Raw genomic sequence first — 21,113 nt, forward strand, 5'->3', positions numbered from 1 at the left:
CATCAGAAGACTCTTGTCAGTCCTCTTTTCATCTTGTTATCTTTGCCAATAAAACTTTGATGCATGATCAATTTTGATCTCAAAATCACTTATGTTTTGCACTATGCTGCTAATTGTGATTATCTCCAAGATAATGATGTGAATGTGTGCTGATGTGCTACCAGAGTAAGTTTGACCTGTGGCAACTTTGTTGTGGTTGAGGGCCAACATGAGGTTTGGAATAGATGTACAAACCGAGAGTAATTGTTCCTTGCTGGATTTTTGATACTGCTTGAGATATCCACTTTGATTGAGAATAGGAATGCTCGAGATAGGCACAGGTGATCATGATTGAGAAAAAGGAAAATATTACACTCTTTATTGGGTTTTCTTATAATGTAGTTCTTCTTGACAATCTGAGAACATTTAAGACCATACATATATTGAGGAAAGTTTCAATCAATTCATTTCTTTTCGTGCATCACATTGTCTAATGTTGTCTCCACTAAATCGCCTGTAGACTTTGATCAAGAAGCTCTCCAGGGCAGGGCAGGGCATGGCATGGTGAGAGGAACCCTAAAAGGAGGACCACAGACACATGCAGTTGTACTGTTTCTTTCACTGGCAACTGCTCTTGACCTTCCTCCCACAGCAGTCGTACTCACTGGTTCACGCACAGCATGCAGTTTGCTGCTCATGAGAGAAGAGAAAGAGATGCGGTGGCCGGCCACTCTCACGAGGCCTGTCTTTGATGTGGAACATCAAGAGAAAGTATCATAGTCTTTGCTGGTCCAAGACGACGGGTATTTGGCATATGAAATTGTGTCGAGCATTATGCCGAACATCTGGTGGGCATGGTTGGCGGTTTTACATATTTTCTAGGCTTTGGTCCTTCAAATAAAGAGAAAATGAAAAGGACAACCAAATGCATACCACGTTTTTTTTCTTCCCAATAAATAAATAAATATCTTATTTATCATAAATCAAGCTTTATGACAACGAAAAATCTTATGTGCAAAAAATGTTATCAATTAAGACTCATATATGGAATCCAAAATTAATGTTTGTTCGGTATGTATCATGTTATCATAGAGAGTCGACTAAATATACCACATTAATAAGATATTTAAAGTATGTATTTTTTTCACTAAACCAAATGGTTAGGAAAAATGATGCCATATAAAGTGATTTTTTCATGTATGATTTTATTGAAAATTTACTCGATGAATACTCATGGATTCTTGTGATCGTTGGATGGTTTAATCATATGAATCTCTTTTGCAAGAAGTAGAACATGAAATACTTTATACCCTCGAATTAAGGTAAGATAAGACATGAAATTTTTTTTTTTTTTTTTATTTTCTAATATTTAGTGATCTTTTCTCTTCTAAAAGTGAATATTACTTTAAAAAAAAAAACAAGTTGAGCCAATTTTGTCAAGTAGAATTAATGATCAGATTTGATCATATCAATAGCAATTCTTTACATTTGTTGTTCACAGAACCATCATAATACAAGATCTAGTGATGGCTAATATAGATAATCTGAAAACCCCAATTACCTTAAGTTTTGGTCTTCTAAGATATAAAAGAATCTAATCATTCTAAAGGAAATTAATCCTAGCCTTTTCATATTTGAGGAGCATAAAAATCATCCTACATCATGAGTACAAGGCTCATTAAATCTATTTTAAGTTCACATTCCTCATAAACTATGATTCCATTGTGTAGAACAGGGACCAAATCTTCAAAGGGAAAGAGATTGTCATCAAGAAGCCAAGTCTAGCCAAACTAATGGACCACCTCACTCTCCCTGCTCTCATGAAAGATCTCTGTTAGTTGTCTCATTAATAGGACCACTGTGGTGAATTCATAAAGTTGGCAATCACAGTGAGAAACACCTGCATGGATTACATTGACCATCTGCAAGTTTCTCCCAACTCAGGCACTCACCCTCCACAGTGAGTTCCAGTTTCCATGAGATACACACCACCATATGTAGTTTCAAACTTGTGTGAGAACTGTGGGTTCCAACTGTCTCCTCTGAACAGGACATCCAACTTCTGTGAACCAAAAAGTAGTGCCCTTTAGATGCATTCATGACAAAGAAACTGGCAGCTGGCATGTCATGTCAATTAGCATGGAGCCTATAGAGTAATCACTTGTGGTTTATGTTGATTGCCAACTTAACTCACAAGCAGTAAGAGTTTGGTCTGACAGTATAAATCAAATAAAGATTGTAATGGCAATAAAGTGATGAAATATTGCCAAGTGGATTTTGTTTAAATGCTGTGTTAATGTACTGAAAACAATTAGAAGCTGATTAGTAGAAAATATTCTAACTTAAAAGAGACTCCTAGTCAAAGAGTTCATCTGATTCTAGATTGGTGTATGAAATCACTATGTTATATTAAACTCCTCCACATGTTGTTTCCAGGTCTTTGGAAAAGAATAATTCTGTAGATTAGACTATCATTTACCATCTTGGTTAGTAATGCCTGCATCATGCAGATTAAGAGCCATAGCAATCAACCTAATTTTCCACTTGCCTTCATTTGTCTTGGAAATAAAAGCAACCAATGATGACCCTTGAAAAGGGTTCACATGATTGAATGGACATGACCCAACTTTAATTTTCATTTCTGTTCTTAGATGACTGACATATTATGTACTAAATAGTTCAGGTGTGGAACAAGCAGGAAGTTATCAGAAAATAGCTCAGCAACCAAGGATCTTGTCTCACTAACATCCATTTATCAATTACTAGGCCCAACCATTCCCTCTATATTGTGCAATGGATTGCTAGTGTTTAAAAATGGTTTTTCTACAATAGCTTTGAATACTTCTCAATGTTTTTTTATTGTGGATAAAGTTTATGAGAGGGAAAGGAGATTATGAGATCCAAAAGCTTGATTCAAGGGACTTCTCTGAATCTGATGTTTGTGTGGTATTCCTATTTAGTTTTCATAGAGTTCATAAGAGGGAAAGGAGTTAGCTGAAAAGTGCTTTAGTATCCACATAAAGGAAGTCCTTAAGAGGGACACAGAGAGCTCACCTTTTAACAATTTATGTTGACTCAAATTGCTCATCTGAATCTGATGCTTTATATGGATTTTCTCATTTAGTTTTCATGGAGTTTGTAAGAGGGAGAGGAGATTGTTTGAAAAGTGCTCTAATTTCCACATAAAAGAAGTTTCCAAAAAGTGGCACAAACACCTTATCTTCCACAATTTATGCTCACTCAAAGAGTTTGTCTTGAAACTGATGTTTAATATGGTTTTTGCATTGAGTTTTCATGGTGTATTAGGGGAAAGGAGATAATATGAAGAGTGCTTTAGTATCCACACAAAAGAAGTTCCAGAAAGACACACAAACACCTCATCTTCCAAATTGTATGCTGACCTCAGTAACTTCTCTGAATCTGATGTTTAAAATGGTTTTTCCATTTAGTTCTCATAGAGTTTATAGAAGGGAAAGGAGATCATCTGAAAAGTGCTTTGGTTTCCACACAAAAGGATTTCCAAAAATGACACACAAACACCTAATCTTCCATATTTTATGCTGACTTGAATGTCCTATCAGAATTTGATGTTCAATATGGTTTTTCCATTGAGTTTTCATATTATTTATAAGAGGAAAAGGAGATCATCTTAAAAGTGCTTTAATGTCCACACAAAGGAAGTTCCAAAAAGGACACACAAACACCTCATCTTCCACATTTTGTGATGACTTCAATGGAAAGCAGACCATGAGAAAAGTGCTTTAACATCCATACAAGAGAGGTTCCAAAATGACACACAAACACCTCATCTTTCACATGTTATGCTGACTTCAATAACATGTCTGAATCTGATGTTTAATATGATCTTTCCATCTAATTTTCATAAAGTTTTGTAGTAAAGAAGACTAGCTGAAAAAGAAGTTTGAAAAAGACATACAAACACCTCATCTTCCACATTTTATGCTAACTTAAAATGACTTATCTGAATTGGATGTTTAATATGACTTTTCATTTAGTTTTTCACATAGTTTATAAGAGGAAAAGGAGATTATCTGAAAAGTGCTTCAATATCCACACAAACACCTCATCTTTTACATTTTCTGCTTCTTTGAATCTGAGTTTTCATATGCCCCTTTTTCCATTCATAAGAGAGAAAGGAGGTTATCTGAAAAGTGATTTAATGTCATCACAAAAGAAGCTTCAAAAAGACACACAAACACCTCATCTTCCATATTTCATGCTGACTCAAATGAATCCTCTGAATCTGATTTCAGAACATGAGAAACAGATAACAGGCAATGGGTAGCTGTTGTGTGATATGATATTGGTTGGCTACCTACCAACCTCCAACTACCACCTTTTCCTTTCCAAATGCATCAAATGCAAACAAGATGTGCTCAAGTAGGTGGTGAGGATCCCATCATGGACCCCATCCCACCAATGATTGGTGTGGAGGTAGCAGGGAAAGGAAGAACAACAGAGAGATTGGACTGTAATCACAAGTTGGAGGAGAAACTTAAAGGTTGTATTCTCTTAATTTAATTAAGTATATATATCTTTTTATAGATAAAAAAAATTACATGTACTCAATTTCAAATAATTTAATATTAGGGTCCTATTTTTATATATTATCAAAAAAACAAAAAACATTTTTATATTGAGAAAAACATTAAGTAAAAACAGTAACAGTGCAAGAGAGAATATGTTTTGCAACACTGCTTTATTTTCTCCCTACAAGGAAAAAAAACACTACTTAATTTCTAAGTATTATTTGCATGCATCAATACACTTTTAAAAACTTATTATGATTATAATAATATTATGAGTTTTTAGTTATATTAAAATTTAAAGGGACAAATATATTATTGTTTCCAAGCTTAGGAAGGATGACAGTGTTATCTGAAAGATAACAGTAAATGAGTGTGGGATTGAGCAACGTAGCGTAGACACATCACATGCTCTCCAACATGGAATGACAAGACTCTGTCATACCAATCTTTGTTTGCATCATTGCATCAACAACAAATGCAACCAAAACATTGCCAAATTCTCCACATCCTGTAACAAAGAATCATCACCCTGCAACATGGTTAATCACTCTGCTGCAGTGGTCATGGACAAACCAATCAATGTGTTGCTCTTCTTCTTCTTCTTCTTCTTCCAAGGATCTATGGTATCTGAGAACATGGAGGATTGGAGTCGCTTGGCAGCTGCATGCTTCACTGGCTTGCAGACCCAGATGGCAGCACAGACAGATGACCGGAGCGCATGGTGGACCTGACATCGGCGTCGCCTCCGTGGCCTCCGAGCAAGGAGGGCTTATGGAGAGGTCGAGGTTGAGGTCGGGGCAGCGCTCGTCGTCCATGCTTGTGACGCTGCTGTGCCCGTCCTCGGCCAACCCGGTCGACGGTGGGTTCACAGTGGCTTCGTCGACTGCCACGGGGACGCCTCGTGGGCGAGAAGGATTAATGGCGAGGCCAGCGCAGCCGTTGGCCGGGCCGTGAGCCTGAGGGTCGACGCCGCGGCCGATGAGCTTGCGCTTGATCTGCGTGTTCCAGTAGTTCTTGATCTCGTTGTCCGTCCTCCCCGGTAGCCGGCTGGCGATCAGAGACCACCTGAGACCAGGAACGATCAATGTCGTCGTCAATCATCATGAAGCTCTAATGAACACAGCAAAAGAAGAGTGGTGGGTGGTGTTGCCATACTTGTTTCCAAGCAACCCATGAAGCTTGATGATGAGCTCGTCTTCGTCCTCCGTGAAGTTGCCGCGCTTGAGGCCCGGCCGCAGGTAGTTTATCCACCGAAGCCGGCAGCTCTTGCCGCATCGAAGAAGGCCTAAAAGAAAGATCCAGTCATGAAGACAGAAGCATATGACAGTGCTAAGGGAGACCTGCAAAGTGAGAAGTCGACCGACCTGCCGCTTTTGGGAGAGATCTCCAGCAGCCCTCGCCATAAACTTTGATGTAGGCGATGAGGCGTTCATCTTCCTCCTTAGTCCATGCTCCTCTGTTCGTGTGAGCCTTCTCGCAACAAGGAGACCTGCCCATAGTGGTCTCTCAGAGAGAGAGAGAGAGAGAGAGAGAGAGAGAGAGAGAGAGAGATGTTGGTTCCTGTTCTCAGGCTCCTTTAGCTCTTAAAGAGGTGGGAGTGGAGAGTGGTATAAATGGAGCCATTTGACCGACTTGGTGCAAGTAAGTAGTGGCTGCAAAGGTGGATGTGGAAGGTTGATAGCTTCATGTTTGCATGAGTGTTTTAACCCTCAGATCCACCTCCACTTGTTCCACTGTCTTCCACCTTGTAAAGATGTGATGATCTCTTGCTTATTTGTTCATGTTCTGTAAAACACAAAAACCATCAGAGATGTTATTATGATTCACCTACAAGGAAGCAATGTGATCTCCAAACTTTCAAGTCATAGATTATGAAGCTAATCAGTGATGTACATGATAGAGCTGCAAGTACAGAGTCACATCAGCTATGATGGATGATCAATTATGTCAGAGCTCAGAAGTGAAACATGATGAATCATGGCAAGAGAACAGTAATATTGTTAAGACAAGTGTCAGTCCTTTGTTTTCCTTTTCTATATTTCTGATAAGAATAATGAGATATCAATCACCTTGCAATTGATCTGAATTTCTTAGTGAATAAGTTGATCTTGGAATTTGCTGTCTCCTTAAATCACATCTATCATTCATGGTGAAGATTTTGATTTTGGTTCAAGTGATAAATGCTTGAACTGGAAACAAGCACAAACTATTCATATTGGTAGCCAGAGTATGATGATTGTATATCTAGGCTTAAACAGCAGACAAATAAATGATGGTCAACTTGTGTGCCAAATTGTCCCTGAATTGAGGATTAGCAGCAAAAACTTTCTGATGTTTCAGTCAATATAGCTAGTGCTTTGCCTTTTCCATCTGTTCTTACCTACTTAAGGCAACAAACATAGCAAAAGTCAACAAGCAACCAACCATCTTCCTTTCTTCCCCCTACTCAAATTTATCATGTCTTTATGGACTTCATGTATTAGCTTTGACATCTGACTTAAAGCAGGTGAGCAGATGCACCATTATTACTGGTCATGGTTGCTTCTTCACCCACAAGTAAGAAGGTGCAGAAGAAACTACATATTTCATGTTCAGCATATAGAAGGACAAAACTATTCACTGCTGGTTTGGATCTCTCTTTGTTTCTGCTGGTTAGTCAACTACTAGCCTGGTTAAACTAATCTAACAATTCAAATTTTTTGTCCATGTGCATGTCAGAGAACTTAGAAACCTGATATTAGAAATGTATGCAAGAAAAGCTGAGACTTCAGAAATCTGAGAGTTTCATCTTTTGTTCCTAGAAACCTGACATTGATATTTTATACAGCTCTCAAGCTTTTTAAACATTTGTTGAAGTATGCCATGGTTCCTCTTTTCATCAAAATACTTGTTCTTCTTTGATCAGTGTAGCAATTTCACAGAACTTTCCAAACTACTGAAGCATCAAGAGGAAAGCTAAGATAATCAACAAGCATATGTATTGCATTGATACAGCCTTTTCTCTCTACTATTATCAGGTCTAATGGCATGAGAAAGGGTCTAAATGGACTCACATTAACCTTAAAGCTCTGTTTTCCATGCATCATACTGACATACACATGAGAGCTCAACTCTAAAATTGACATAATTGTGATGTACTAGAATGCCACCAGAAAGGACCCTTGTGAACTAGGGAATAGGAAATAACCATGAAACAAAAATTCAACAACTCTTGCTATATTGCTACGAAAAGGTCTATTGGTTACTCCTTTGCGAATGTAAGCCGAGCTTAGTCTGCGATCTAATCATGCATTTGAGCCAATGAGGCATTGACCCTTATATTCTTAAAAGATTCAGTTCATACATGAATTCTATATTTTTTCTGAAACATATACTTAAGAAATTTATCATCAAATATCTGAGTCCAATCAGATATATAGTCACATGTTTCGTTGTTCAATGAGTCGCTTTGTAGGTCAAGTAGGAACACTTGTCTTCTGTGACTTAGATATTGGAATCATTCAACCTGTACACCAGTTGTCTTTTGTTTGAGCAAAGAATATGCTGCTATATGTGCTATTGTTGACAACCTAATGTTGGATGGCCTACCAGCATTGAGCAAAGCAAAGTTTTGGTTAGGTTAGTAATTTATATCATTATTTCTTTGTATTGAGGCTGGAAGACTCTCTACCTAACTTTGTTTTTCTTTATAGTGTAATAAACTTACTTGATCCATAACCTCCTCAACCTATACCAATAGTGATTAGCTATAGCTAATTATATTTGTTGGCTGCATTTATAGGCTTATGGTGGACTAACTTCCAAAATTTGTAGCTTTCTTTTCTATTTATCAGTTTGGTTTGACATGCAATAGTTCCGATGAAGTCGGAATTTGGAAAAAGGAGAAAGGAGGTTTAGTTGGATTGATGTTTATATCATTATTTCTTTGTATCGAGGCTGGAAGACTCTCTGTTATATATACACTGCAAAAAGTCTACTTGATCCATAACTTCCTAAACCTACCATTACTGATTAGCTATAGTTACTTATATATGTTGCCTGCATTTATATTATGGTAGACTAACTTCCAAATTTTGTAGCTTCCTTTTTCATTTTAATCAGTTTAGCTTGATAGGCAATAGTTCCAATGAAGTTGGAATTCCAAAAAAGGAGAAAAGGAGTTTGTTTTCGTGATATCATTTATAAAACTATTAAATTAATTGCTCATGCTGAAGCTAAACCATAACAAATTCAGCAGTTTCACCCAATGCAGCTAATGTTCCTCGTACCATATGAGTACTTTTTCTGGTGAATCGCAAGTCACAATGTTTGTGTCTCATCAAATTATGTTTTCAGCTTATTTTGCAGAACAATTTAGGTCTCAATCTGAAGTTTCAGAAAAGAACATAAAACATGCATCTTAACAAAATACTCGGATGAGTTTTGTGTAAATGCAAACAAGAAAGAAACATTGACCATCTTCCCTACAATGTGGCTCTGTCAGATCTCGTTTTAAGAAATTGAAACATTTACTGGAGCTGAAAGATCCTCAGTTCAATTAAATCATATAAACATGTAACAGAATTCAGAAGGAAATCTGAAATGAGTAATTATTTTTCAGAGCATATCTCTATTTTAACTTTTGCAAAGAAGAGTAATTGTTGATTTGTTACTCAGAGCTAAAAGACAGTGGAAGCTTGGAATGTGCATAAAGACTTCAATGACATGTCACAGATGAGCTCTAACACATTTAATTATGAAATCAGCTCTGCTAGTTTCTAAAATTTTGCAAATTAAAATCCAGTGTTTTCCTCTTCCCACACACACTTTCCTGAAATAATTGCAATATCTACTTAACTATCTGCAGTGTTGTGATAGGCAGCCTGATCTTTGGATAGGTTCATGTTTATTATTTAGAGACATGCTTCTTGGGAGGCCAGTGAGGAGTCTTTTCTAACATGTGTGGAGATCATTCTTCTTTATGACCAGGAATCCTTGTAAGTTTAAATTGCATCATTCATTTTCCTTTGTGCCAAACTTGTCTCTGAACTTTATAATTTATTTCTTGGTATCAACATCTGTCTATTTTTCTTAATTGTCTTCTTTCTTTCCATTATTTTTGAGGGAAATGATTTCCTTGAATAATTCACCCTCTCATGATAATTCTAATCCCATGAGCTAACATGAACAAAGTGTTGTAATTGTTGCCCCTCACCCAACATAACCTTTTGTTTTAAGATCTCCATTGCCTTTAAAGAAAATGATCGGATCTTACCGGAAATGCCGGATCAAATAAATCAAGCTATGATCCTAAAGAAACATTCATGGCCTGACAGACAAAGATCTCATTCCATCCTTTTGGTGCATCTAGAGATAATTAGTTTAATGAAGAGCATCATGGACATGTTTATGACAGGCTAATGGATCCAAATAATCTTTTTGGTGATCAGCAAAATATATCACCTGCTACAAAGAAAAAAAGGCAATAGACAAAGGGAGCAGAGCATACCTATCAAATTTAATGATTAAATTGAACTAAATGCCTGGTTTCTCCAATGTTAAATATAGGACTCAGTAACTATGTGACTTCTGGTTTTGCCCCTAAATGTAAGAGTTTGTTCATGAGATTATATTTTATACTTTTTTGGCCATAATTATTTCTCTTCATGACCTTTACCAACTCACCCAAATTTTGCCTGCCTTGTTTTATGTCTTTGTGATCTCATCATGGCAAAAGGAGATGCTGCAACTCTACAACTTGTCTTTTTTCAATGACTCTTGGCACACTTTCTTGATTGGTTGAGGTCATTAGCTCTTCATACATCTCATTCAAATCTTCAGCAGGGAATGAGAACTGGTCAAAAGAAACTGCCAAATTCAATATTTGTTGGACTTCAGCCATATTCTTTTCTCTTTTTTTTTATTGCATTTTTCAGAATGTTCATACAAATGTTCAGCCCCAATGACTGGTAAGTACATGCCATAAGATATCAAGTGCAATACTGAATTAATGAGATCATCTTGATCCTGTGACTACTCCATGGAGCTCATAGTTAAAATGCCTGCTAACTGTTGTAACATTCTTTAGACAACTTGATCAAGCAATCTGTTCCATCTTTGGATTCCCCAAAGGATATGATGGAGCAATTGTCCCTTTGGCCTACCAGCAGTCAGCTGCCATGAGTAAGTTGTGGCAAAGGAAACTTAGTTTGGGACAAGAAGATGATAACTAAATTAGGATTATGGAGGATTCAAAGATAAACTTTGAATGAAAAATTTGGATAGCTATTGTTTCAATTAGTTTAGTCATTTGTATGTATCTAATGATGCCATGAGCTTCTATATTCTCTATCATAAGTTGAGAAAGGAAATCTAAAAGGCTGATTCACGCAACAGATAAAGACCGAGACATATAAAAAGAGAGTGTGCGTGGAAGACCGGAAGTGTTTGGGTTTGACCAGCTTCGCTTCCCTTTGTGGGCTGTGGCTATAGCTATTTTTGGTTGTTGGTGTCCCTCTCTCTCTCTGTCTCTTCAGTGCTGCCGCGGCGAAGCATCGCAGGAGCCTCTGTCTCTCTCTCGGGGTCCCTTTACTGCCTTCGGATGCCGTGGGAAGCACAAAGATTGGATCTTGATTGACCGGTGGATCTATCAATCAATCAATCATCCAGCTCGTTTTCGCCATTTTTCCTGCTCTTTTTCCGCCTCCGATCGGTCCGTAAAAGTGCGGCCTTTTTGTTCCCCTTGTTGCTTTTCATGCCTCTCTACATTTGGATGCTTGGAGAAAAAATCCCATCTTTCTGGCTTTGTTGATCGTTCTGTCGTCCGCTGCACCGGTTTTGGTTTCGATTTGGAATTTCGGGCTTGGATTCTGAATCCAGATGTTATCACTTTTGTTTCAGGTGTGTAAATGGCTGGGTTCAACTGGTGGAGCTGCAGCTGCTATCTACGTCGGAACTGCTCATGGCGTCAGGGATTTGAGGCTCCACGGGATCGTTTTCTTTGAAGGATCGTGGCTTTTGTGACAATTTTTGTTGAGAATTCGTGTATACGGAGGGAAAAGAAGAATTGAGATTTGCTAAACGCTCAAGACGATGGGCGGGCTTTGCTCGAAAAGATCCGCTGTGGATAAGTCGCCCAGTGAGACTACCTTCGATTCCAATGGACTCAGAGATAACCCACTACCAACTCAATCCCGTAGTAAGAAGCAAGGGGATTCGGTCCGTTCCATGGCAACAGAAGCTAAGGAAAAGCGGCTGCAACAACAGCCTTTTTCCTCCTCGGAGGGGGTGAGAACGCCTGGTGGAAACATTCCAGCCACTTCCGCAGAGGCCACCGAGCCGCAGTTCTTGAGGTCTCTCTCACAGAAGTCCAGGTCAACCAAGTCAAAGCCTTCCACCTCTGGAAAGGCCGGGGCTACCAAGGCAAGTTCATGTCCTGATAGTTCTCTTGCTCGTAATGGGATGGCAAGGTTGGTTGATTTTTTACCACTGTTATGTTTCAAGATATTGGTCATAAGAAAGATGAAATAGTTTAAGATGGTGCATACTTGGATTTCATGATCTTGGCGAGGATGCAAACAGTGCATGATACTGGCCATACTAGTTCATAGGGATTTGGATATGTTATCTTATAGACCTCACATAATAAAAAAATTGGACATATACATCACAGAAATGCCACTTCTTATGCTTTCTTAAAATGCAAGTGGGCAAAAAGAGTGAATTCATTGGATGCATGTTTGGGAGACTGGCTGTCATTAGCTTCATTGTGATGTTACTTAAGATATTTGTCGAAATCATATTTTGTTAAATGTTTTCATTTTTTTTTCCAGATGGTTGATACCTCCTAAGATTTCATTCATCATCACTCATGGAAAATTGTTGATGAAAAGATCACAAGGGCCTTTAAGATAAACACTGTATTTATCTTTTTAGGCACTCTAGATTCTCACTTCCATGCTAAATAATTTGACTTTAATCTTAGAGTCAGTATGCACTTAGATTTTTCACAGATGCTATTTGCATATGGTCTACCTTCGTCCCTGTCCCTGAGGAACAAGCATGTTGAGCCTTGAAGGTATTGTCTTATAACATGGCAAGAGGTTCGTTCCTTGAATAACACAAACTTGTCATACAAATCATATACAAGAATGCCATAACCAACTTGCCGGACTGATCAGGAAGAATGCTATGCATGCTGGTCTGTTCAAACTCAGTGCATTATTTGAGCAGTATAATTACCTATTCATATTTCTGTTACAGTTCATAATTGCCAATTTATGTTTTTAGTATATAATTAATACGTAAAATCAATACATCATCATTATTGGACGTCCAGTGGACCAGTTTTCATCCATCTGCTTATCATTATATGCTTTTCATACAAGTACCGTGAGGTGTGCTATTTTGGGTCAAGAATTCTGCTTTAGAAGGTATATATTCAACATGTATACAACTATGTTACTTCAGACTTGGAATCCTAGCTAGCATGACGAAAATCATTTGTCTCATTCAAATAATGCACATCCGGCTGAGTTTGATCAATGGGTCAAGTTCTGAATCGTCCTTAAGTTGACAAGTTCTTATGTAGCATTATCTGCCATTTCATACATGAACAACAGAATGAAAGATAATCTAGCTTCCTGCTTAAGAAGACTGGACATCTGTGTTTCATTATGTTAATATGTCCTCTAATTTGTTTCTTCTATTATTTTGCTTATACATGCTGTCTTAATAAAGTTTAACTAGCATAATGATCCCTTAGTTTCTGTAATAAGTTATTTACAAACATTTTATATATTTTGCGATGCTCTATTTGTACAGTCAACCTTGCATATGTTTGTGTTGGAACTCGTTAATTGTAGTCTTCTTACTTGTACACTAGGTTTATTATTTACAGGTTATTGTGTTTCAGGTTTCAGAAGTGAGCTCAGTTTTGGGCAAGGCAGGTAGTCTTGGGCTTGGCAAAGCAGTGGAGGTACTGGACACACTTGGTAGTAGCATGACGAGTTTGCACCTCAGTGGTGCTTTTGTATCCGGAGGGTCAACAAAAGGAAATAAAATATCGATTTTATCTTTTGAAGTTGCCAACACAATAGTTAAAGGGTTCAATCTTATGCAATCACTTTCAAAGGAGAACATAAAGCATTTAAAGGAAGTGGTTCTTCCATCAGAAGGTGTACAACACCTAATATCCAAAGACATAGATGAGTTGCTAAGGATCGCTGCTGCTGACAAAAGGTTCATTCCTTGTAGCTTCGTCGTTCATTTATTCGGCCACTTGATAAATAAAATTATATAACTTCAATAGTTTCTGAGATTTTCTCCTTGCACACACATACACACACACACAAATATATATATAGATATGATAGCCTTGGTCAATTGAATGCCAATAACTTTTTTTATAGAAAAAGCATGTCATTTTTTTATGTCATTTGAACAGGGAAGAGTTGAAAGTATTTTCAAAAGAGGTTGTCCGCTTTGGAAATCGTTGCAAAGATCCTCAATGGCACAATTTGGAACGCTATTTTGACAAGTAAAAGTTCAATATGTATTTTATATAATTACCCAAATAAATTCTGTTATCTATAGAATTCTTAAATTATATGTTTGTTAATACTAGACTAGCATCAGAACTTCCACCTCAAAATCAGCTGAAAGAAGTAGCAGAAACAGTGATGGAGCAACTCATGAGTTTGGCTCAGAATACAGCTGTGAGTATATTTCTTCACTAGTGGATTGATTGTTGCAAAGTGTTCCCATTTTCTTCCTATTAGCATAATGTGGTAGTTGTTATTTGTTATATCACATACAATTAGCTATGCCAACTATCCTGCATCTGTCAAGGAGATATTGTATATGCTTGTAATGCTTTAATCCCTGTGGACATGCTTGCAATGGTGTCGTTTTTTAGTATACTTCTGTATTAACTGGAATTAGATGGTCTGAGAACTCAGGGGTTTTACTTAACATGACAGTTAACACCATGAGGAAGTCAGGCTCCATAGTTGATTTCCCTATAAGGCTTTGGCTTACTTTTTGAAAATTTCTTGCTGATTTCATTTTTGTTCTCATAGGAATTATACCACGAGTTGCACACCTTGGATAGATTTGAGCAAGATTATAGGAGAAAGCATCAAGAAGAGGATAGTGCAACAGGATTTCAAAGAGGTTAGTTACTCTTTTATACTCTGACACCACTTGTTTTCTCTGATATGCTGTCTTCTGCACCAGCCAAAGATTATATCCAGACACTACCACTGCTTCTGATTATAATCTCACAGTGTCACTTGATATACCATGCACAGATAAGATTCACAAGATTTTTAACATTACTATAAATGTCACAATTAAAGTTGTGGCTCTGCTCCAGTGGAGTCAAAACTCCAGCTATGGCAGTAGCTAAGATATGGTAAACATGCTATTTGAAAACATTAACGTCACTTGAATATTTGGGATATAAATTAGTTGAGTTTTTTTTTTATCAATTTTGGTGGACATGTGATATAAAGACTTGTATAGGAGAGTGCATTCAAATATTTCTTTAATGCATCATTAATAGGAGGGTACATTAGTGAGAGTGCGCTTAGTGAGCACCATGTAGGTTGATAAATACAATATGAGGATGAGTGATTGAATATGTTTTGACACCATCTGACATCAAGTACACAAAATAGCTGAAGTAACATGGTTTTCTGATCATTCTTCTTTATATCATTTATTTTATTCATTGGCATGTTTTCATATCATTAATTTTATTCATTCACTTGCATTCATGATGATATTTACCAGAGAAACCCTCATGTTAAATGAAAAGCTGTTTCCTGTCTTATGTTGTGGTAATTTTTGTGAAACCAAAATTCAATTGGCAACATGTTGATAACCACCATCTTAGATGTAAGTTTTTAATCGATATGTAGGTGATAATCTCCAAATCCTAAGGCAAGAATTGAAGAGCCAAAGAAAGCATGTAAAATCCTTGAAGAAGAGATCACTCTGGTCCAAGAATTTGGAAGAGGTAGGCACACATGTTGCTTCAAGATCGTTCTATATAATTGTCAGCAGGTAATATATTTGCCAAGTTATATACCATTTTATCTGACCAAAATGGCACCTCTACCAAATGTCCGTTTTGTCTCAATATAGACTGCTGACTCATGATTTTTCTTTGTGACCTATGTGTGCTCTATGGTGGTATCAAAAGAACAAAAGTTCAGATGTTAGCCATACAAGTCATAAGTTTCTTTTTTTTGGAAGAAAAATTTGACATTGTTCTGTTGTAGGCACTGGAAAAGCTTGTAGACATTGTCCATTTCTTACACTTGGAGATTTATTATATCTTTGGAAGCACTGGTACTTAACCTAATCTTGTATCTGTTTAGTTTTATATTTTTCTTCACTTGCTTTAACATTATTAACATGCTTGTGAGGTATTTGTGCATATCTTCTTATGAAATTAATCAGATTATTCAGTACTTATCTCTGATAACTGTTACGCTTAATATGCTTTATTATGTTGGGTTCACTTATATTTGTTTATATATGCTTTATTTTGTTGGGATCACTCACTCTTCATTATATCTTGCCCCTGTTCCTTTTTTATTCTTTTCCACCTGATGATGGTATCTGTTTTTGACGATATCATACTTAAATAAAAAAATTGTAATTTGCTGAATACCTTTGAAAATTAGTTTCTAGGCATGAACCCCATGAAAGAAGAAGCAAGGGTTCAAATCTTAACTAGCAACAAGTATCGGTTGCTGCTCGGATCAGTATGCTACTTGCATCATACTGCCAACACATGGTATGGGTAGTGCACTGACCTTATAATGATATATGAAAAATGGCTATAACCAAATGAACACAATAAAAGAAGAGGACCATCCATTATGGGTTAGAAAATAGGGGGAGCAGACTTGTTCTCTACCCTGTAGGTTATTGGCTACCAGTGGTAGCAGGAGTATTGTTTTGGTGTTGATGGTGGCACCAGGTTTTCTTCTTTGATATTTTTAAGGTGTTAGCCTGACAATTTCCCAAATCTCAAAACAAGCATTTTTCCCAACCATAATCACTGTAAGCAGACTGCAAAATGAGCTTTAAGTTCTTTACAGTTGCTGCCTCTAAACAATGCATTGGTAAGATTGCATATCTAAAGTGTCAGGAGCCTTGTTTTCTGAACTGCATCTTGTTGTTGAATTCACTATAATAAAATAATAAATATTTATTTTGATATTTCAAGTTCTATTTTAAGCCTTCTACAGAGTTGACCTTTGCATTTCAAGATACACTAATCATCCCCATAATTCTCATGTCCTAGCACCATGATGTATGTGCCGTCGAAATTCGACCAGTACTGGTACCGGTTGGTAACTTTTGATACGTGAGGCATACTTGTTCGTATGCCTCATGTTTCCTGTGTACCATCCAAAATGGGTTGGTCCGCATCTCAGCTATCTCTCAAACTGGTACATATCATCCATTTTGGAACATATTAGGCAGTACGACAGTCCATTGATCAAAGGTAATTATTTACCAATAAAAGAAATTGTCTTGTGGTATTTGTCATACCTATCCTCAATGTAACTTATATTGCTTTTGCAAATAAACAGGTGTTATCAGAATCCTTTAATTTTGTCAAATCTCTCATGTATCATGCTTTAAATATCATGTTTGTTGGAATTAGTCTCATTGAACAATTCTTTCCAATTTTTGTTACTACGTGAAGTAACATAAATAAAGGGGTTTGTTTTGTGACTACGTGTGAGATTCAAAAAGAATTCACCTAAACTTGATCTTCTAGCTCGTGTGAGGTTTATTATTATGTACACATTCAAATTGCTTGCTAAACAAAATTTGCAATTTATCGAACTGTAGATACTGACAAAACAGAAGAGGAAACTATGAAGAGCCAGAGAAGACTGGGACCTGCTGGCCTTGCGCTGCATTATGCAAATATCATAACTCAGATTGACACTCTTGTGAGTCATTGGCTTCAACTTGCTTCCATTTCACAAAATATTTTTCTAGTATATGAGTTTTTTTTTATTTGATACCTCTTGACATTCTTTGTTACATCAAAAACATTTTCCCTTTTAAGGTCTTTTGAGAGAGAAGGTTAGTTGTTTTTCTGTCTAGAGTTGTAGCCCATGTAAACCAGCATATCTTAAATTTAATGCAGTTACTTTCTGGTCAAGGTTGTATGTTTCACCAGCACCATCCATGCTGGCCAGCCATTGAGATGGCACATGCCACCATGCCATGCCATGTCAACAATCAACCTTTAGTGTTGTGCTGGTACTCTGAGAAGCAAGAAAAGAAAGAAAAATCTCAACTATTCCGCAAAATATAGAGTTAAAGTGCAGCATTCCTCTTTTCTTTTTTTTTTTACCTTTGACCATCCCTCCTCTACTCCTTCTAGCCCTCAAGGATCTGTTGTGTTGGGTCAACAGTTCTTGCTTCAGATGCAAACAGCTGCAGCTTCTTAAAGCCAGGTTCGTCATACCACGATGTACCGCCCGGTATAGGAGGTATGCACCGATATGATAGGAGACCAGTATGAGTGGTACATACCAGTCTGTCGGTATGCCCCACCGGACTGTGTTGGTACGTCGGTACATACCATACCGACAACCGGTCGGTACATCGGTACGGACCGGTAAAGCGAATCATACTTAAAGCCTATAATCAAGCGGGACTAACTCTAACCCATTCTAAGTAAAATTTGTACTGAACTGGATGGTTTGGTCTAAAAGAATCCTGGTCCAGTCCATTATGTTTGAAGTTACATGTTAATCCACTCAATGCCCTTAGTTTTGCACATCGACGAATGTCAGAATGAAATGTTTCAACCAGAATGTAGATACATAAGTTTGATGGTGGTAAGTTTCTGTGTTACGGTAAGTCATTCCTGGTTCACCTCTATTAGTGTGTGCAGAGCTTCACACAACATGTACAGAAAATGCTATTTTCTGCCCCAATTATAACTTCAGAGTATTTTCATGGAGCTTCATGATCAGCATGTCCTATGTTGATGTGAGTTTCTTAGATCAACTACAAAGAATTAAGTTGAGTCAGAGACAAAGAACAATTTTGCGTTGTCAGATGGCAGTACATTTTTAGTATAGCTTTTATAAAACTTTGCTCAAAACATAAAGCTCCTAATTCTTTAATTCAATTGTTGAACCATGTAAACTTTTATGGTAGTCTACCAACATGATCTCACTTACAATTTGATTGACAAGGTACCGTTTATTCTTGCTCAAGATCCACATCATGACCTTCACAGATGGTACTTTGGCAGCCATAAATATGATTAACCATGCACCACTGCTCTTGATGCATATCTGCCAGTCATGTATATCTGTTTGATGATATGTTTTTAAACCTTTTTATCTACTAATCATTAGTTATATATAGGTCTCACGGTCAAGCTCTGTACCTCAAAATACAAGGGACTCATTGTACCAAGGTTTGCCTCCAACAATTAAAAATGCAATCCGTTCTAGGTTGCAATCATTTCAAATCAAGGAGGAGGTATGCAATAACTAAAACCTGTCATCCTTGCTACACTTAATATTATAACAAATTCTACTTTTGGTTGCTTTCTAACCTTTTTTTCCATTAAGTTTGCAGCTTACTATTCCTCAAATTAAAGCAGAGATGGAAAAAACCCTGCGGTGGCTTGTTCCAATAGCCAATAACACGACCAAGTAATTTAGTTATCCCTGCAATTCGTCCTTTGAACTTCTAAACTTATCAAGTGATATATGTTTATATTTCTGTTTGTTGCTGAAACTTATTTAGGGCTCACCATGGTTTTGGTTGGGTTGGAGAGTGGGCAAACATCGGGTAAGCAATCAGAGTCTTGATACTTTGATCCTTGTTTCTTTTATTAGCCCACGGCATTTTCCATTCTTCCTCATATAAGATCTCTGTTTCCTCAGTATTGGAAGCCTAGCAAATTGCTTTCCTTATTTTCAGGTCCGAAGTAAATCAAAAGCCTGCTGGGCAGGTAGAATTGATCCGGTTAGAGACACTCTACCATGCAGACAAAGAGAAGACCGAAGCTTACATACTTGAATTACTCGTGTGGCTTCACCATCTTGTCTGTCACTCAAAATCCAACACTGGAGGAATCAGGTCTCCGATGAAATCTCCAGTTCATTCACCCACACAGAACAGCTTGATCGTAACATCAACCCCTATTAAACCAAATGCTCCATCGCCGGTGCTCACCCAAGAAGATGAAGAAATGCTGCGGTATGTGATATTCAGAAAATTGACCCCCGGGATCAGCAAAAGTCAGGAATTCGACACGGCAAAGAGGAAAACAAGCAAGCGCTACAGGCTGAGCAAGAGCAACAGTCATTCACCAACCAGTTCTAGTACGAAAGATCTCTTCGCGGTGAGAAGGCAGTCGATGCTTCCTGTCATCGACTTTGACATTGACAAGATAAAAGCATTGGACGTGATTGATCGAGTGGACAATATCAGAAAACTATGAAGCACCATGATCTGCGGATTGAGGAGGCCATTCTTATCCATGCACCTGTGCTGTTAACACATCTTGTGCAGTGAATTATCGTTAAGACGGAGTTCATATGGAACCTTGCATGCTAAGGCATTGTGCAGAGAGATGGAGACGGCAATGCGGGTGACTTTGTATCATACTAGTTGGTTGATCCATCGCTGGCGAAAAAGTTGAATTGGTGTGATTAATATGTTAAGCTTCCAGATGATATTTCTGATAATAAAAGTTCAATGTTTCTGCGTTCTACACTGGTCATGAAGGGCTGTTTTAGTAACTCATTATGGAAACATTTACAGTAGAATTGTTTTCGTCCTGACCAACAAAGCTAGGGTTTCTCCATTTTTTTAAGGTCTGATTCTCCATATGCCATGAGTAGTAAAGACAATAAATGAAATTATTAAGCAGTTCAATCAAGCAGTTCTAGATAAGGTTCCATACAAAAAGATAATGCAGTATTAAATGCCAGAACTATCTATATCATGGTTGATATTCTCTCAAGTTATTAAGCAGATATAGAACATGATTCAAATAATGTGACATATAAATGGATAGTTAAGCACAGTGACAGACAAATGGTTGTAATTAAATGGTAAAACTATGTAGCTGCAAGCCACATCCAGTGATGCTTACAACTAAACAGATCAATTGAACATCACACACATTTAACATATCAATTGACTGGGATTTTCTAATTCACCTATCACAGTTGCAATAATCACTTCTATTTTCCCCAAATCTCATAAATTCTAGTTAAGATGCTCACTTAAATGACCTAGAATATTCATAACTGCAATAGGGTTCTCAAACCACAGTTTCAGACTGTTGTCACTGTTCACTAAATTTCTGGTAAATAATAAACCAGTATCTACATGTTCTTTCTTTTTCCTTTTTTTCCATTCAAGGAAAACAACTGCATTCTTGTAACATAACAGTCTCCAAGAGATGAACTATGTTATGAGCAAGTCCTTTGCAAAGAATTCATAAAACACCCAAGATCAGCAGCAGAAGTCAGCTGGCAACATGTACATAGCACTAGCATACATGGGACTTTGTCATAAAAAGGACCAACACAA

General features: G+C 37.3%; 2 protein-coding genes across 3 annotated transcripts; one reads left to right on the top strand and one right to left on the bottom strand.

Moving 5' to 3' along the window:
• Nucleotides 1-4,935: 4,935 nt before the first annotated feature.
• Nucleotides 4,936-6,532, bottom strand: LOC135611895 (myb-related protein 308-like). The gene is made up of 3 exons (XM_065107541.1): nt 5,894-6,532; nt 5,685-5,814; nt 4,936-5,594 (listed from the first exon to the last, which is right to left on the bottom strand). The coding sequence occupies exons 1-3, from the start codon at nt 6,024-6,026 to the stop codon at nt 5,054-5,056; spliced, it is 804 nt and encodes a 267-aa protein (XP_064963613.1). The 5' UTR covers nt 6,027-6,532; the 3' UTR covers nt 4,936-5,053.
• Nucleotides 6,533-11,022: 4,490 nt separating this feature from the next.
• On the top strand, nt 11,023-20,286 carry LOC103986375 (protein PSK SIMULATOR 1). Of its 2 annotated transcripts, none has more exons than XM_009404369.3 (13): nt 11,023-11,230; nt 11,409-11,930; nt 13,423-13,748; nt 13,954-14,046; nt 14,134-14,224; nt 14,588-14,681; nt 15,431-15,528; nt 15,794-15,863; nt 17,385-17,488; nt 18,927-19,043; nt 19,143-19,219; nt 19,314-19,358; nt 19,491-20,286. In XM_009404369.3, exons 2-13 carry the CDS (start codon nt 11,601-11,603, stop codon nt 20,011-20,013), a joined length of 1,968 nt encoding a protein of 655 aa, XP_009402644.1. In that variant the 5' UTR covers nt 11,023-11,230; nt 11,409-11,600; the 3' UTR covers nt 20,014-20,286. The 2 variants fall into 2 exon arrangements, with proteins under 2 accessions (XP_009402644.1, XP_009402645.1); XM_009404370.3 differs by having other exon boundaries at nt 11,023-11,220.
• The last annotated feature ends 827 nt before the right edge of the window (nt 20,287-21,113 follow it).

The sequence above is a fragment of the Musa acuminata genome, chromosome BXJ2-5 (genome assembly GCF_036884655.1).
Source record: "Musa acuminata AAA Group cultivar baxijiao chromosome BXJ2-5, Cavendish_Baxijiao_AAA, whole genome shotgun sequence".
Classification (NCBI taxonomy): Eukaryota; Viridiplantae; Streptophyta; class Magnoliopsida; order Zingiberales; family Musaceae; genus Musa; species Musa acuminata.

Excerpts from the sequence above, each read along its gene's own strand:
- LOC135611895 (XM_065107541.1), bottom strand. The coding sequence starts at position 6,026 with ATGGGCAGGTCTCCTTGTTGCGAGAAGGCTCACACGAACAGAGGAGCA. Across the intron at positions 5,815-5,893 it reads ATCTCTCCCAAAAGCGGCAG|GCCTTCTTCGATGCGGCAAG; the intron begins GTCGGTCGACTT and ends TCTTTCTTTTAG. Across the intron at positions 5,595-5,684 it reads CATGGGTTGCTTGGAAACAA|GTGGTCTCTGATCGCCAGCC; the intron begins GTATGGCAACAC and ends TCCTGGTCTCAG.
- LOC103986375 (XM_009404369.3), top strand. The coding sequence starts at position 11,601 with ATGGGCGGGCTTTGCTCGAAAAGATCCGCTGTGGATAAGTCGCCCAGT. Across the intron at positions 14,682-15,430 it reads TGCAACAGGATTTCAAAGAG|GTGATAATCTCCAAATCCTA; the intron begins GTTAGTTACTCT and ends ATCGATATGTAG. Across the intron at positions 15,529-15,793 it reads GGTCCAAGAATTTGGAAGAG|GCACTGGAAAAGCTTGTAGA; the intron begins GTAGGCACACAT and ends GTTCTGTTGTAG.